Consider the following 16,680-nt stretch of genomic DNA (forward strand, 5'->3'; position numbering starts at 1 on the left):
GAGACAAGATAGGAAAAAGCTCACTGATCTTTACAATGCGCCATTCAGCAGCACCTGATGTCCACAGTTCTATAAATGTTTAAAGACGTTTTTTTCTGTTGCATAATTCAGGAACTGTTATTGTTGAGTGCCTTGTGGTCAAGAAGGTGATGTAGAGAGAAACCGTACACCACCACCGTCACCTGCTTAAAGAATTTTTAGCAACTCTTCCCACGTTCCTTTACTAGTCTGAAATGATCTGATTCGTCCAAGCAACCGATACAGAAGTGACGTGATTTGAAGACAACGGACTCGTAATGTCATGCTAACATCGGGTCTGCTGTCAAATAAAGTATGGAGAAGATTTTTTAGTGCCACCTAGGTTTACTTGACTTCATTAAGCTATTAGCCTTTTGCCATTTCTTGTGCTAATACAAATGACTCCAGGATTTCATTAAGTCCTTTGATTCCTAAAGGGACTTCTGTCATGGCTTTTTATTTTTCTAACACATATTTTACAAATTCAGGGTTGAGGACCAAGAGAGGGATCTGTTTTTGTTTTTTTTTTGTTTGTGCCATTTGTTTGTTCAAAGCAACAGCAAGATGAAGAGGTAGAGTGGGAGTAGGAGGTTGTCTATCTGGGAGGTGTAGGCCTCCAACATGGCCACCAGGCTGATGGAGCCAACAATCCATGAATAGGTGGAGTTCAGATTGATGCTCCCGTCAAATATAAGAAACATGGCCACAGCAATGATCTGGGCAAACACCGATGTTGCAGTCCCCTCTGTGGTTTTCTTAGTGCCGGGCCAACGGATCTCCCCCATGGTGCTGCCGAATACAGAGGCCACTGTGTCTCCAACCCCCACAGCCAACACCCCTGCATAAGGCACCAGCCCACCTGCACCAGGAAGTATCCCCTTAGGGGCACATAGGCCAGGGAATAGCCACAGGGGCAGAGACATACCTAGCAGCAGGTAAATGTGGGTCAGAATGAGAGGCCCGGAGTCCCGCTCATCCAGAAACAAGGTGAGCAGCTGCCTGAGCAGCTGACCCAGTGGCCTGATGCGAAAGTAACGCACATACTCCAGGAACAGGAAAACAGCCAAGCAACCCACTGATGCCACATGGAGCAGCTGCCTGTCATATATCAGCCCTGGAACGTATGTGGCCACTACAATCAGATGGAAGTACTTCCTGACAACAGTTGAGGCCTGGTGCTTTTTGGATCCCGACTGGCGCTGGTGGTTTTGATGTAATACAACACAAGTGGCCACGACAGCCAGAAACACCCAGTAGCCCAGCAAATAGAGTCTTCTTTCATTTAGCACGAGAAAGTCAAACAGCCACATGATGGGGTGCCGGCCGATAAACAGGGCGAGCCACGGCAGAAGGATCCCCAGACCCAGTACGGCTGTCATCATGTGAAAGAAAAGTGACGACACCCAGGTCTCTGACTCCATGAAACAGAAGAGCAGAGCAAAGAAAACACCCAGCAATAGTGAGCCCACTACTACCACTGGGAGGAAATAGTTCACTGGGTCGCCTTTGACCTCTGCCAGATTTAGGGAGCGCTTGATGAGCTGGTTGACGATGAAACTGATTCCACCGACAATAAGCAGCGCCTCTCCAGGTGTGAAGCAGCGAGGCAGCAGGTAAAGCACAATCAGGCTTAGATAGACAAAGATCAAAAGCACCTCTAAAACCTCAATGACCTCAGACACCGTCAGCGTCTGTTTAGTTGTGTAGAGAATTGCACTGCCTGCCAAGCCGGCAATCACACATGTATTTGTGGGCACCGGTCTTGTGATACCGAGTGCGATCAGAGAAAGAAACAGTGCCAGCATCATGCCTGTGATGGTGACCACCATGGAGAAGCGCTCAAAGTAGACATTCCCTGAGGCAGAGCACTTTTCTCTCAGTGCCAGACCGAGCAAGGGCATCACCATGGAGGCCGGGACGATGCCGCTGTTTGCTGCAAGACGGAACTGGAACACGGCACCCCCAGACCGGAGCAGACGGTCCCATTTATGCTGTACATAGAAAGCCTGGATGAAGAGGGCTATGCTGCACCAGGAGTGCTGGTTCCAGACCACCGTGTGAACACACAGCACCACTGCCAAAACGACAGCGGACTCCACGTACACTGGGTTGATCTGCATGGCTGCGGGTTGAAGGCTTTCAGTGGGGGATGAAGTTTGATGTGAACAGATGGTCTGCAACAATGAAGGCCTTCCTCTGTCACTTCCTCTCTCTGCCACACTTCATCATTTGGCAGGCACTTTTAACTTGCTGAGGATATCTAGAAAAAGGGGGAAATGTTTCTCAGGTTAAGATGAAATACATAAAATCACAAAAATAGAATTCCTCAAAGCAATTTCATTGTCAAATACAGAATCCAGTTTGTATATGATTGTATTTTCAAGGCCATGAGTCATCCTAGCCTAGATTATCTTAACATTACACTTTGGTCATGCTTTATCAGTGGTCATGAACTATGGCCACACTGAACATTTACCCAGTCAGTGTGAAATCACGCATGAATGAGACCTCAGGAGACATGTCTCTACTTTCTACTCATTCTCAGCTGCAACCTTTTGTTCTTGGGGGGAACAAAAGGTCGTTGGCGTGTCACTGGGCTGACTCAGCTGCTAACATATTACTGTCACATCTGACAGAAAAAGGATACTCAGTCATTAATTACATCCAATGCTAACACAGCCCAGCTAACCGTGACTGACGGGAGAAACGCCAAGGATGCTGCAACCTCAGGCAGCATCAAGCTAACTGCAAAACAGCTGACTCCACCGAGTTAGCATAGCGCCACAGAGCACACACCGCTGACGAATGGAAATAAAATCCATATTGACGAAGACAAGTGTACGTACCACATAAGTGCGATGTTATTTAGACGAATATGTACGATGGTAAGAGTCGGTGCCGTCCTTTTCACACAGATTTCTTCCCTTCGTCAGCTGTCGCTTCTCTCACACCCAGGAGGAGGGGGCCATATTTGACAGCCGGGTCACGTGGTACAACTGTAAAACGGCTTTTAAAGGCGTCATTTAAATCTTTTTTTTTGTTTATTTTATTGTTTGTTTATTTAAACATTTAATAAAGATGTTAGGTCACTGAGAAAAATATATTGGCTTTTACGTTTTCTATTTAGTTACACCGTTAACATTTACGTCCTAGCTAGTTCTGTGTAAAACAAATTAGTCACACACAAAAGAAAAGTTGTGCTATATTAGCGTGGCTCATAAAAACAAGATTCTTTACGTTTTTGTTCAGAATATATATTTTTTAATGTGTTTTAGGTCAACACGGAATATTTAATTACCTCCAGCAGATGGCGGTGAAGTAACAAAGATCGCTTCTGCGTTGTGAAGAAGAAGAAGAAGACGGCGGAAACAGCGAAGAAGAATGCGCCTACGACACCAATGACAACACCGCCGAACAGCCAATCAGGAGGCAGGAGCGACGATGGCGGACTCGGAGATAAGCGTCAGGTAGGCAGATAGTCACAAACGTTAACTAACGTTTACGTTGTTTAAATAGTTTTCAGTGTATTTACCAACGCCCAACTCTTTTCGTGCAATGTTTCTGTTTATTTGGTCGTTTTTGCAGTAACATTTATGTTTGACAACTTGTATTTTGAGCTCTTAGCACCACGCTAACTTAGCTTAGCAAGTGCTAGCAGCTAGCTAAACATTTGAATGGCTTTTCGGCAGCGCGGTGTGTCAGCCGCATGTCAACAAGAGTGTCAGCACAGCTAACGTTATTTAGTAAACTAACGAGTTGTTTAGTTAATAAGTTCTTCTGTTTGCCGTTTACATCTTTTACAGTTAGCGCCATTAACCGACACTGTTGGTTATAACACATTATTCGTTATAATGAAGGAGAAGCGTATGCTAGTGTTTGGATGTTAGCTTAGATTAAATAAAAATAATTGTTTTTTTCTTTGCACAGTTTCAAAATAGACTACTGTAGAAGATTGAAAATGGTTTAAGCCTGTTATTAAATCAAATGAACATTCAAATGAAATTATAAAATTATAAAATCTAGCAATTTTTCTCTTAGGAGCTGCCGGGAGTTATGGACCATTCTGATGGGAAGATCTGCATTGAGAGAGCCGGTATGTCGGTGATGCATGTACTCTTTAGGCTGTTAACACAACAGTGTGTAGGTTGATATTGAGTTTAATAAAGGATTGTCCTAAGGGAATTCTTTCTTTAGTTTTCTTTTATGTATCTTAATGTTAGTCAGTTGCAAAAGGAAGAAAATGTTTTGAATGTCATATGTGCTTTTTAAATTCTTTCTTATTATGAACTCTTTGCAATGATAGGCTCAGATAGAGGCAGAGCTCGACAGACACTGGGAGAGACTTCATCAAGGACTCGGTTACTACAAGCCACCCAGGTATAGCTACAGATATGTTGATACAGTTGTCAATGCACAATTATTCATAATTCATAAGGGTTAATGTGCAGTATCAATTGTTCTAGTGCTTCGTCTGCTGAAAAAGTGAAGGAAAAAAAAGATGTTGCACAACCGCTGAAGGATTTTGGTTTAAGGATCAGTAAACTGTTGGTAAGAGTTAAAAAAAAAAAATTCTGTTTTATGTAAAATGTGTGATTCACAATTTTAATGCTGCATTTCATAATCTTTTAATGCTTTAATAATGTTGCAGGGTCTTGATGAGCAACAGAGTGTGCAGCTTTTACAGTGCTACCTACAGGAAGATTACAGAGGAACCCGTGATTCGTTAAAGGTATCTGTTCTCACAATATACAAAAATGACAGAAACCTGTAAAACTGATAATAATAAATTTATCACACAGTTTTTTAAGTTTTATGTGATACTGTGTTTTGTATGTGAGATGTTGTACTGCTTTTGCGATAATTTAGGTTGACCATTTTTCATGAATGAAAGATCTAACACTGGTGGTCTTCTTCACAGGTTGTTCTCAAAGATGAGCGACAAAGTCAGGCACTGCTGCTGAAGGTCCGAACATACAGAGATCTGTAGCAATTTACATGCTGTATAATTTAAAAGATTTTAATAAAATGAGTGTACGTGTGTTTATATTTACAGATAGCAGACTACTACTATGAAGAGCGTGTGTGTCTGCTCAGGTGTGTCCTGCTGTTGCTGACATACTTTCAGGATGAGCGACATCCCTACAGGGTAAGAGGCAGTTGGATCGAGGTCATGTGAGATTGTTTTAATTGTGTTTTTCGCACTTAGAATATGTTTTTTAATAAACTTTGGTATATTTGTAATTTGTCCAGGCTGAGTACTGTAACTGTGTCAACAAACTGGAAAAGGACCTGGTGAGCAACTACCAGTCACAGTTTGAGAATCTCTTCAGAGCAGAAGCACCAACATGGGAAACACATGGAAACCTCATGGTGATAATTTGCATCATATGTTTGGCTCATATATGGCTATTAGACTTTATATTGAGTTTCTAATGTAAATATAACATATTTTTTAAAATTCATAACTGACTTTTGTACAATAATAACTTTTCCTCTTCCAGACGGAGCGGCAGGTATCTCGATGGTTCCTACAGTGCCTGAGAGAACAGTCTCTGCTGCTTGAGATTATCTTTCTGTATTACGCTTATTTTGAGATGAGCCCAACTGACCTATTAAGCTTCACCAAAATGTTCAAGGAGCAGGGCTTTGGTTTGCGGCAGACCAACAGACACCTAGTAGACAAAAGCATGGATGCGCTGGTTGACTGCATTGGGTGAGAGCATTCTCAGAGTTTGTGTATTTGTGCCTCTCGTATTTAAAGTGAGCATGTCCTTGTGGGATGGTAAATTAGATTTCTGTTAATTGTTTGTGATTTTGATTGAAAACAAAAGTTATACTGCAAATTGAGCTGTGAATGTGCACCATGTTGGTTAATATGATTTTAACATTGTATTCTGGGTTTTTAAATCTATTCCTAACATTTTTTGTATTGTCTGTACTCCAGGTTTTTTATCAGTTGATATATATTATGAGGTCACTGATAAGTAACATAAGTTAATTCTTAGTATTTTCTATGTTTATTGGCTTACAGATATTTAAGTTCTCTCATCCTGATTGAAGGAATGGACATAGACTTCTTGCACAAGTGTGCCTTGGAGGATTGTACAGAGCAGCATCAGTTCTCAAGCGCTCCTGATGTCATCAAGGTTTGTTTTGGGGTCCCAGAGCAATAATTCTCAACCTAGAATAAATAAGACCCACGTATGACACATACTATATACCTTCTTTGTTTCTTCCAGGAAATGGATCAGCTTCTGCTAACATTTGGTGACATCCCGCATCATGGGCCAGTACTTTTGGCCTGGGTCTTGCTGAGACACACGCTTAGACCCGACGAGTCAAGCCCTGTGATCAGGAGGATAGGCAACACTGCCCTGCAGCTTGGCGTGTTCAAGTACCTTTCAACCATGCTGAAAGGCCTTGGAGTTTCCGTGAATAATGTAAGACATACAGGGGCAATAGTATCTTTTTATTGATTGTTGTGTCATTACTGAAACCATTTTCTATTTTTGAGGACCATGTACCTCTTCTTGCATTAACTTTAATTGCTTTAATGACATCCTGTTACTTTACACTTCTAAACGACCATACCACCCCTTTGGCCCTTCTTCATCTTCCATACGTCAATCCCAAGGTCTTAACTGAATGCCCAAGAGCTGTGGTTCTCAAATCTCATCTGGGCACAGAGTGCTCCTGGTTTTCTTTGCTGAGTATTTAAATGTAATCACATGGGGCCTCAAACCTAAATCAGTCTCTAATGAGATGGCTAGAATGAAAACCATGTGGCAGACAGGAAGCATGTTGTACTCCGGATCGGTTTTATAGACAGGATCTGAACTAAGGCGACTTCATAATGATATCTCTTGATCTATGGTTTATATTTTTAGGACAGCCACAGACACTGCACTGAGAAAATATACTTGCATTCAAGTGAGCTGAGTAGTTTCTACTGGAAACACTGAATCTACCAAGAAGTTAGGGTTGACCTCTGAAAATGTAACTGTTACTAAACTATCATGTTTACTCTGTGTAAAAAAACTCTCAACTCTTTCTCTTTCAGTGCACAGCAAGCACAGCAAAAATGTGTGTCTATGGCCTGCTCTCATTTGTGATCACCTCTTTTGAAGAAGAAAGTTTACAGGTACGGCGACTCATTTTTACATGTCTTTATTCTCTTATTCAAATTTTAACCTGTGTGGGTAACTTTGTCTTACTACATGTGACAGACTGAAAGTGTAGCGACTCAGTGCTCTTACCTGATCGATGCTGCCTGTGAGGTCCTCTCTGCTCCCAATCTGGCTGAAGTCTTCTGGGAGACGGTAAGGAAAAGAAACAGAACCGAAGATGTATAAGATAATGAGAATTATACATTTTGACAACGTGTCCTGTTTATCAAATTTCACATTCAGAAGCCCAACATGGGATTGGGAATGATCCTGGACAGTGCCGCTGGAATGTTTCCTCATAAGATTGGACCGCTTTTGCAACTTCTAACTGCACTTGTGTCAAACAAATCAACTGTTAAAAAGGTGGGTTTCACAGATGCACAGTTAAACATACACTTAATACAGCCTTGATATAAATGGATTTACAGTGTGCTTTTACTTCTATGTGACAGGTTTACAACTTCTTGGATAAGATGCCTTTCTACACACAAGTTTACAAGCACAAACCCAATGACATTATCTCCAAGGATGATGAAACACTTTGGAGGAGGCAAACACCAAAACTCCTCTACCCTCTTGGTTAGTTGTTTAGTTACAGTTTAATATTTGAGAACATATGGGAAGTTTAGTGTCTACTTTAGTAATTTTTTTTTTTTAAAGTATGGATTGATTTGGTGAAATTTTTCTCCACTCTAATGTTTCCACACTCATCAGGCACAGGGCAGACCAACCTGTGGATGCCACAGGGAGTGCTGGGCCAGGTGATGATTGGAGGAGAACAGGGTTACGTTGTGCGCTGGGATTACTCATACAGCTCCTGGACTCTCTTCACCTGTGAGGTGGAGATGCTGCTCCATGTTGTTTCAACTGCAGGTACTTGTCTTTCATTACCTGTTATTTACACAGATATACTATTTAGGTTGTGAATGATCAATAGTTTTTTTTAAGTAATTATAATAATGGTAGTAATAATTTCATACAGTCAGTTAATGAAATAATTAATTTTAAAATGATTATTTCTCTGCTTTTTCTTGTGCTAGATGTTATCGCTCACTGTACACGTGTGAAGCCCATCCTGGATCTGGTCCATAAGATTATAAGCACAGACTGGACTGTATCAGATTGTCTGTTGCCTCTCACTTCACGCATCTACATGTTGCTGCAGAGGTAAACAGACACTACAAACACAATGTACTGTATATTATTTACATTGTGTTTATGCCTATTTGAAGGAGTTTTGATCAAATGTTTATCAATTATTGTTTATCATTTATTAGGTTAACATCAGTCATTAACCCTCCAGTGGATGTGATTGCTTCTTGTGTGAACTGCCTTTCTGTACTGGCTGCAAGGATGCCTGGAAAGGTGAGCACACTGGGCGCATTAATTAACAAGTGACATTTATATTTGAAAATATGTGCTCTTGATTCCTCCTCACACACCTTACCTGTCTTTTTGTGTTTAGGTGTGGTCCAGTCTGCATCACACTGGTTTCCTCCCATTTGCCTCCAACCCATTGACAAGCATGGCTCAGTGTGTAAGGTAAACATCTCAATTTGTGTTTTACCTAATGTTTAATTTGCCTGACAAGCATCAGACTTCTATTTTTAGGAGAAGTAAGAAATATTTGAAAATTGTTTTTATTTTACTAGTGCTGAGGGCATGAAGGCAGGTAACTATGGCAACCTGCTGGTCCAGATCGAACAGCCCAGGGGGGAGTATGCTGTGACCATTGCCTTTCTTCGTCTCCTTACTACCCTGGTCAAGGTAATAACAAGCAGATGATATCCCATAAAGCCGTTTTTATTTTTAAATCTATAAAGTTGATGTCCTGCTGCTATAATTTGTATCTTTCTATCCCTCTGCTCTGTTGCAGGGTCAGCTTGGTAGCACTCAAAACAAAGGCCCGATCCCCTGTGTGTTGCTGGTACTAAAGGAGATGCTGCCCACATATCACAAGTGGCGTTACAACACCTATGGAGTCAGGGAGAGAATAGGTAAGAGGAACTTTTCTGACTGTGGAAACTGTGTTTTTTTTTTTTTTTTTTTTATTCTTTCTTTCTTCCAGACTAGGAAATTAAATTTAAGCCTGAATAAAAACTGGTTTCTCTGTGTTGTTGCAGGCTGTCTTATTCTGGAATTGATCCATGCCATACTCAATCTGAGCCCAGAAGGAGAGGATCAGGGCAGGTAAGCGTAACAAGTCCTACAAACAGAGTAGTAGGAACAATGTAAACCTCCTGATACAGGAATATTTAAACTGAAATGAATTGATGAGACACTTAAGACCACAGAACATAAGATTTGATGTACAAATAGACCTGCACCAGTTTGAATGTAGTTCTAATTTGTACCACAGACCCACATTATTAAAGCTTTGAGAAGTTATTGTGAATTTAAAAAACAACCACAAACAATGGAAACTAAAGTGAGAGCAATGCTGTGTGTGTGTCACTGTGTTCTGATAATTGATTATGATTATTATTTTACCTATATTCACAAAATAGCCCTGATTAGTTCAGGTTATGGTTGTTAATGTGCCTCTCTTCCTTGATGCAGCACTCCCACCCTGCAGTCTTTGTGCATCTACAGCCTGGCAAACACTGAAGCTGGACAAGCAGTCGTCAATATTATGGCAGTTGGAGTGAACACTATAGATGTAGTCCTGGCTGCTCAGCCCAGCAGGTGAACTGGCTCATGTTTTTATGTAGTTTCCCTCAAACCTTCTGTCAAAATCTGTTTGAAGAATAAGTATGTTGTCATGTTTGGTAATTCATTTTTGGAATTCTCTCTTTTTTTTTTTTTTCTGCCCTTATGCAGCTGTGGTTCTGAGGGTCCAGGTCAGATATTGATCCAGACAGTCAAACTGGCCTTCTCGGTCACAAATAACGTTATACGTCTGAAGCCGCCTTCTGATGTTATGTCCCCTCTGGAGCAGGCTCTGACACAGCATGGTGGTCATGGAGACAATCTCATAGTTGTGCTGGCAAAATATATTTACCACAAACATGACCCAGCGCTGCCTCGCCTCGCAATCCAGCTGCTCAAAAGACTCGCCACAGTAAGACTTCCTGCACACCTGTACAGTATCTACAGTCCGGTTTGGTGAATAGATGTTGACGTTATTATATTTGGTCTCTAGGTGGCTCCCATGTCAGTCTACGCCTGTCTTGGCAGTGACGCAGCTGCAATCAGGGATGCATTCCTCACTCGGCTGCAGAGTAAAACAGAAGACATGAGGATCAAAGTCATGATCCTGGAATTCCTTACTGTGGCTGTGGAAACTCAACCTGGTCTCATTGAACTGTTCCTCAACCTGGAAGTCAAAGATGGCAGCGAGGGATCAAAGGTATAAACTGCAGTGATGCATGAAGTACTAATGAGTTTTTTTTTTTCCTTTACGTTGTAGTGCTGCACCTGCATTCAAAACATAAGTGAGTGATTTTTTTTTTTTTTAACCTGTAGGAGTTTCTACTGGGTGAATGGAGCTGTCTTCATGTGGTGTTGGACCTGATTGACTCTAAACAACAAGGGAAATATTGGTGTCCCCCACTGCTCCACCGAGCAGCCCTGGCCTTCCTCCTTGCTCTCTGGCAGGATCGTAGAGATAGTGCCATCTCAGTCCTACGTACCAAGTAGGCACATTTCTCCCACAATCCCAAATTTAACCTAACACTTGATATATTTACGTATTAATTCTTGCTTTTTCTACACAGAGAGCGGTTTTGGGAGAATCTGACGACTCCTCTCTTTGGAACCCTCACCCCACCTTCAGACACCACAGAGGTATTTAGCTGTTTTTACACTGCTGTAATGATGCACAAGTAAGCGGATGCTATGTGTGTTAACCCTAGAATTATATTTTGTCCTCAGCCTTGTGTCCTGGAGACATGTGCTTTTGTCATGAAAATCATCGGCCTGGAGATCTACTATGTTGTCAAGTAAGTTCAGAGTATTTATTACTTTCATTTAAAGACAATTGTTTTGAACCCTAGTGACTGATGGTAACTGTGTCTGTGTTGTTGCAGTGGCTCCTTGGAGCAGTCTCTGAAAGACGGGCTGCAGAAGTTCTCCAACGCGCGACGTTATGAATATTGGTCCCAGTATGTCAAGTCTCTAGTGTGTCATGTAACAGAGATGGAGGAGGAAGCTATCTGCTACTTCCCAGAGACCCAGATGTTGATCTCTGCGTGGCGGATGCTGCTGATTCTTTCCACTACCCATGTATGTAAACTTCATCATTATTGTGATATATAGTTATGTAAACTAATCTTAAGAGAAGATTAAGTATTTTTTTACTTTCTTGATGAAATGAGACAATAGACAAAATTCATGTGCCTGTATGGTAAAAAAAGAAGTCAGTCTACATCTTTTAGTCTGGTTGTTTTGTAAAAGTATTGTTTGTATTTTTATGCTCCATTTTCATTTCATTCACACAAAAGTTGGCGTTTCATAGGGTATAATGTGTGATACTGTAGTATTTATGCTAGGCTAATTTAGCTAATTCACCAGGCTGGCTTGACAACTTTACTAGTGAGCCACACAGAACTTTATTTTATGTTTTCAGTCTGAGGTGATGCAGCTAACGGACCAGTCAACCAAATTGAAACTTTTCATGGACGTCCTTGATGGGACTAAAGCTGCTGTAAGTTCCGGCAAAAATTTCCTTTTCATTTGTTCTTTAATTTTTGTTTATTCTATTTTTTCCATATTTTTAAACCACAGTCTATGTTTTCATCTCCTGTAGCTGACGACGCCCACATCTGTGTCTTGTCTTCGTCTTGGATCAATGATGGCCACTCTACTACTGATCCTCCTTAAACAGTGGAGAAGGTTTGTGTTCATGCATTTGACTGAGAGAGATTATAGGTTTCCTAAATATCATCAGAGCACATGACATATTCTAACTGCTTTAACTCTTTCTATTCTCTTCCTGTCCCCAGTGTGGTAGCTGGTGCTCCTGACATCTTATCTCCTCTGTCGTTGATCCTGGAGAGTGTCCTGCAAGCGGACCAGCAGATGATGGAGAGAACTAAAGCCAAAATCTTTTCTGCACTCATTTCAGTGCTACAGATTCAGGATCTCAACGGTAAGAGGTGTTTTTGAATCTTTTGTTTGTCTTGTGTTTGTGTCAAGTGTTGCAGTCGAGTCTAAGTTAATTATTTTAATATATTTTCATTTGTTCGATAGCACTTTGCTTTGCTGTTGTTTCTTCCTGACTTAGATTTTGTTTGCTTGCCTTGTTACTCACTTGTAAGTCGCTTTGGATAAAAGCGTCTGCTAAATGACTAAATGTAAATGTAAATTTGTCTCAGGTGGAGATATTTCTCAGCTCCCCCAGCTGCTGCTGTCTGTGTGTGAGACGGTGAAAGATGAGGCCCTGACACTCATTGACAACACTCGCCACATGAGCCAGGTGGGAGATGTGGAGGATGAAGACAGCATGGAGACAGACTCTCCTCGTGGCCCGCAGAAGGACCAGAGAGATGGGGTGAGTGATGCATCCTAAAAAATTGTTTGTAGATGAACTTCTACAGGCTGCTTATAAAATAATAATTACCTAATAATTGTTCCACAATTTGAATGAAATTGCAACCAATTTCTGAGGTTAATATTGAACAATATTTCCTCAGGTCTGTGTTCTAGCACTGCACTTAGCCAAGGAGCTATGTCGCACCGATGAGGATGGTGAACACTGGGTCTCGGTGATGAGGAAGGTCCCGGTTCTCCCCTCGGTGCTCAGTGCTGTGGAGGTCAGCCTTCGATCCAAACACAATCTCTACTTCACCGAGGCTGCACTCCACCTGCTGCTCACGCTGGCACGCACTCCTCAGGTTACTATCGGTCTACTTTAAAAAATGTTTGCCTTTATTTATTTATTTATTTATCAGTTCTTCATGTAAATCTATGTCTTCATTTTTCCTGCAGGGAGCCGCAGCTGTTGCTGGAGCAGGAGTCATTCAGACCATCTGCCTCCCTCTCCTCAGCATCTATGAGGGCTCTTCAAATGGAGCTTCACAGGTAAAATAAATGAAATTATAGCAATCACTTCACATTGATCTTTCTTGCATGTAACATGGAATTAATTAGTAATGCAGAAAGCACTGTGTGCATTAAAATGACATAGTAACAGAGAATATCCATGTCCCTGCGCAGAGTTTCTCCCGCAAGTCCCAGGACTCTGCCTGTTGGCCGTGTGTGTACCGCCTCTGCATGTCTCTAATGGAGAGTCTGCTCAAGACTCTGCGCTACAACTTCATCAATGAAGCCTTGGATTTTGTTGGAGTTCATCAAGAACGCATTCTGCAGGTAGGACTGTAATAACATGAAAGTTCTCTTACAGCATTAACGAAAGTGTCTCTAACAGCTTTTGTCTGACATCCCATATACGTTTAATTTACATTTTAGTTTTTTTTAAATGCCAATTATTTGATTAATATTTTGTTGGTCTGTCTCAGATCGATATTCTTCACCCGTATATGCCACTGCTTGCTTTTCTCTTACATTTAATTGAAAATAGAATAATCTATAAATATTTTCCTACATTTTAACTTTACAAAAAGCACATAAGCTACATCCAGTAATAAAACATACATACAAAATACTTGAATGCTGGTGTGCAGTAGCAGGTACTGTCATGGTACCACAGTAACTAGGCACTACTTTAATAGACTGATCCTGGTGTTTACCTTCTCTCTCCTAAACAGTGTCTGAATGCCGTGCGAACAGTGCAGAGTTTGGCGTGTCTGGACGAGGCCGACCACACTGTTGGTTTCCTGCTGCAGCTATCGAGCTTCTGTAAGGAGTGGCAGTTTCACCTTCCCAAACTCCTCCGAGACGTACAGGCAAGTCCATAGGAAAGCTCCAATAAACTCCAGCTCCAGTGGAGTTATAATTCACCACTCAGTTATTCAGTGTTTTTCTTTCAATCTCATCTGTGCAGGTAAACCTGTGCTATTTGTGCCAGACCTGCACATATCTGCTGCACAGCAAAAAGATGCTCCATCACTACCTTCAGGTCAGAAATCAGGAAGTTGTGTCCCTTCATAATGGCTCGAAAATGACAATTAAAATTCTATTATTTCTTCTATTACACCAACATGACTTTTAATGACCTTCTTGTGTACGTAGAGAAATTTTAAGCAGCCCAGAACAGGACAATCCTGTCTAGAAATGACATTTCTAGAATCAGATAAATAACCATTTAATTAATTTTTTAGGCTAAAAATGGTGAAGCGTTGCCCCCTGGTCCTATTCCCAAGACACAGAAGCCCCCACAAACCCCATCTAAAGAGGCAGCAGGTGGAGGGGAGCGGGAGGAGGCAGAGCAGAAGGCCTTGCTAGCAGTGCAATGCAGTCTACTGAAGATCTTGAGCAAAACCCTGGCAACCCTGCAGCACTTCACCCCAGACTGCTGTCAGATCCTCCTGGACCAGGTCAGCTTACTTATTCTACTCAGGCAGTTCCTCTGGCTTCAGTTGTTTCTAGCTAAAATCATAAAGTGCCACATGTTTATGTTGATGCTAAGACACAGAAACATGACAAATGCGGATGTGTCTTTGTCAGTGTATGGACTTGGCAGAGTACAGGACCCTGTTTGTGCTCAGCTTCACAACTCCAGCGTTTGACCCTGATGTGGCTCCGTCATTTGGAACCTTGCTTGCCATCATCAACGTGGCTCTGAGCATGTTGAGTGAGGTACATGTTCGATGTATTCAATGAAACCACCAATAATTTCAGCTGCAGTCGACGTACTGTGGATTCCTGATTGTTTTGTGTTGTTTACTTCACAGATGGAGAAGAAGAAGGAGCCAGCTTCACTTAGCATAGTTTCACTAGCTTCTTCAGAGGAGATCCAAGCTCTGAAGTTAGTCTTTTTTTTTTTTTTTTACTTGGCTTTTATCACATTAAAAATCTTGAATAAATTTGACTTATTACCTCTTGTTTTCTCCTTTTTTCCAGGTCACTCCTGATGTTCACCATGGAGAACTGTTTCTATGTCCTCATCTCTCAGGCTGTTCGGTGTTTAAAAGATCCGTCCATCCTCCATCGAGACAAACAAAGGCTCAAGCAGGAGCTCAGCTCTGAACTGGTGAGTCATTGCACCTCACTAAACTTTCTCAACGCTTTTATGATTCTGGTAACACTCAGAATTTTTCTTGTAAACAAATACACAGAAAAAAAAATGTATATTTAGTTTTTCTTTCCTTACACCTTTGAATTAATGTCATGTGACTAATGGAATAATAATAAATAAATTATTCTAGACTTCCTGAATATTTTAGCTAACTTTGATTTTCCTTTTTGTTGTACCTCCAGAGCACTCTTCTCTCTAGCCTGTCCCGGCACTTCCGAAGGGGCTCTCCATCTTCCCCAGCCAGCGGCATTCTTCCCTCCACCCAGTCTAAACCACCCACCCCTGGCTCCAAGGCAAGCCATGAAGGTCAGGAGCCGTTCATCCAGCTCGTTCAGGCCTTTGTCAGACTTGTGCAGAGATAGATGTAGATTTTCAGCATAAGACGCAGATCTCAAACACAGGCAGGTTATTTTTTTTTTTTTGTCCCTATGGTAAGACTAACTGTTCTGTACAAAGCTGACACTAGTTATGTACTCTCAATAGTGGAACCAGCTGAAACAGGCCTTATTTTATATACAGTTAGAAAGGGGACAGATGACACAACATTTCTGACCTGGAGTGTTTATTCTGATGTGACTTGAGTCAGACTTTAATGTCATTTAGACAAACTACTGTTGTAACTGAAACTGACCCATGACCAAAGTGTTAACTTATGAGAAGATGCCTAATGGTCCAGAAACGTGCATCTTGGTGCTACCAAACATCAGTCACTGACTGTAGTCCATCTTTCCAAGGCCTAGTTTTATAGGTCACTCTGATGATACGTAATGATCTGATATTATTTTTAAGAGCTACTTAACCAATTAGACCATTCAAATATTCTCAATGTAGTAGAACACATTTACTTTGTGAAGCTGTTATACACTTTTCTAATTCTCTGCATTTTATCTAAATCTTCATCTGATCTCTTGCCAACTTTTTAAACCTGGGCTTGTCCATGTACACATTTTGAAACCGTAAACAAGATTTGTACTTTTAAAAAAGTAAATGTTAATAAAGGGACTTTCATACCACAGTTTTGACTGTTAAACGTTCTTCTTTACTGCATTTGCACATAATTCTTTGATCAGTCACCCAGAACCATCCGATACATAAAACTAACAGGTGAAAACAAAAAGTCAGTAATAAAATACATTTTCGCGTTCTTAATACATCATATATAAAATGAAGGGAAAATATTTTTAAAATATTTTTGCAGCAATTATTTACATGGGCATCATTTAAAAAGACAAACTTTTCAGTACCTAAAGTAAAATCAAATTATAGGCAGGTTTTGTGCAATTTATAGGACAAAAAGGCTTTAAGAAAAGGAAATTAAGGTGACAGTTTTACAGCAGGACAGAAAGCCAGGATGAACCT

The 16,680-nt window shown here is 41.1% G+C and overlaps 2 protein-coding genes across 2 annotated transcripts; one reads left to right on the forward strand and one right to left on the reverse strand.

The window, feature by feature from the left end:
* Window positions 1-542: 542 nt before the first annotated feature.
* On the reverse strand, window positions 543-2,993 carry dolk (dolichol kinase). Its single transcript, XM_026356341.1, has 2 exons — window positions 2,865-2,993; window positions 543-2,278 (listed from the first exon to the last, which is right to left on the reverse strand). The coding sequence occupies exon 2, from the start codon at window positions 2,136-2,138 to the stop codon at window positions 567-569; it is 1,572 nt and encodes a 523-aa protein (XP_026212126.1). The 5' UTR covers window positions 2,139-2,278; window positions 2,865-2,993; the 3' UTR covers window positions 543-566.
* A 466-nt stretch (window positions 2,994-3,459) lies between these two features.
* nup188 (nucleoporin 188) lies at window positions 3,460-16,617 on the forward strand. The gene is made up of 43 exons (XM_026355883.1): window positions 3,460-3,485; window positions 4,057-4,111; window positions 4,322-4,395; window positions 4,482-4,566; window positions 4,667-4,747; window positions 4,937-4,981; window positions 5,072-5,164; window positions 5,269-5,388; window positions 5,520-5,731; window positions 6,050-6,164; window positions 6,258-6,458; window positions 7,079-7,159; window positions 7,245-7,337; window positions 7,428-7,547; window positions 7,637-7,763; window positions 7,899-8,057; window positions 8,225-8,351; window positions 8,462-8,549; window positions 8,650-8,726; window positions 8,837-8,951; window positions 9,061-9,181; window positions 9,308-9,374; window positions 9,744-9,869; window positions 10,005-10,245; window positions 10,327-10,533; window positions 10,650-10,819; window positions 10,901-10,970; window positions 11,058-11,125; window positions 11,213-11,408; window positions 11,752-11,829; window positions 11,932-12,017; window positions 12,128-12,273; window positions 12,500-12,675; window positions 12,818-13,018; window positions 13,113-13,205; window positions 13,341-13,493; window positions 13,892-14,029; window positions 14,128-14,202; window positions 14,405-14,620; window positions 14,751-14,882; window positions 14,978-15,051; window positions 15,147-15,276; window positions 15,504-16,617. The coding sequence occupies exons 1-43, from the start codon at window positions 3,460-3,462 to the stop codon at window positions 15,681-15,683; spliced, it is 5,238 nt and encodes a 1,745-aa protein (XP_026211668.1). The 3' UTR covers window positions 15,684-16,617.
* Window positions 16,618-16,680: the final 63 nt, after the last annotated feature.

The sequence above is a fragment of the Anabas testudineus genome, chromosome 12 (genome assembly GCF_900324465.2).
Source record: "Anabas testudineus chromosome 12, fAnaTes1.2, whole genome shotgun sequence".
NCBI lineage: Eukaryota > Metazoa > Chordata > Actinopteri > Anabantiformes > Anabantidae > Anabas > Anabas testudineus.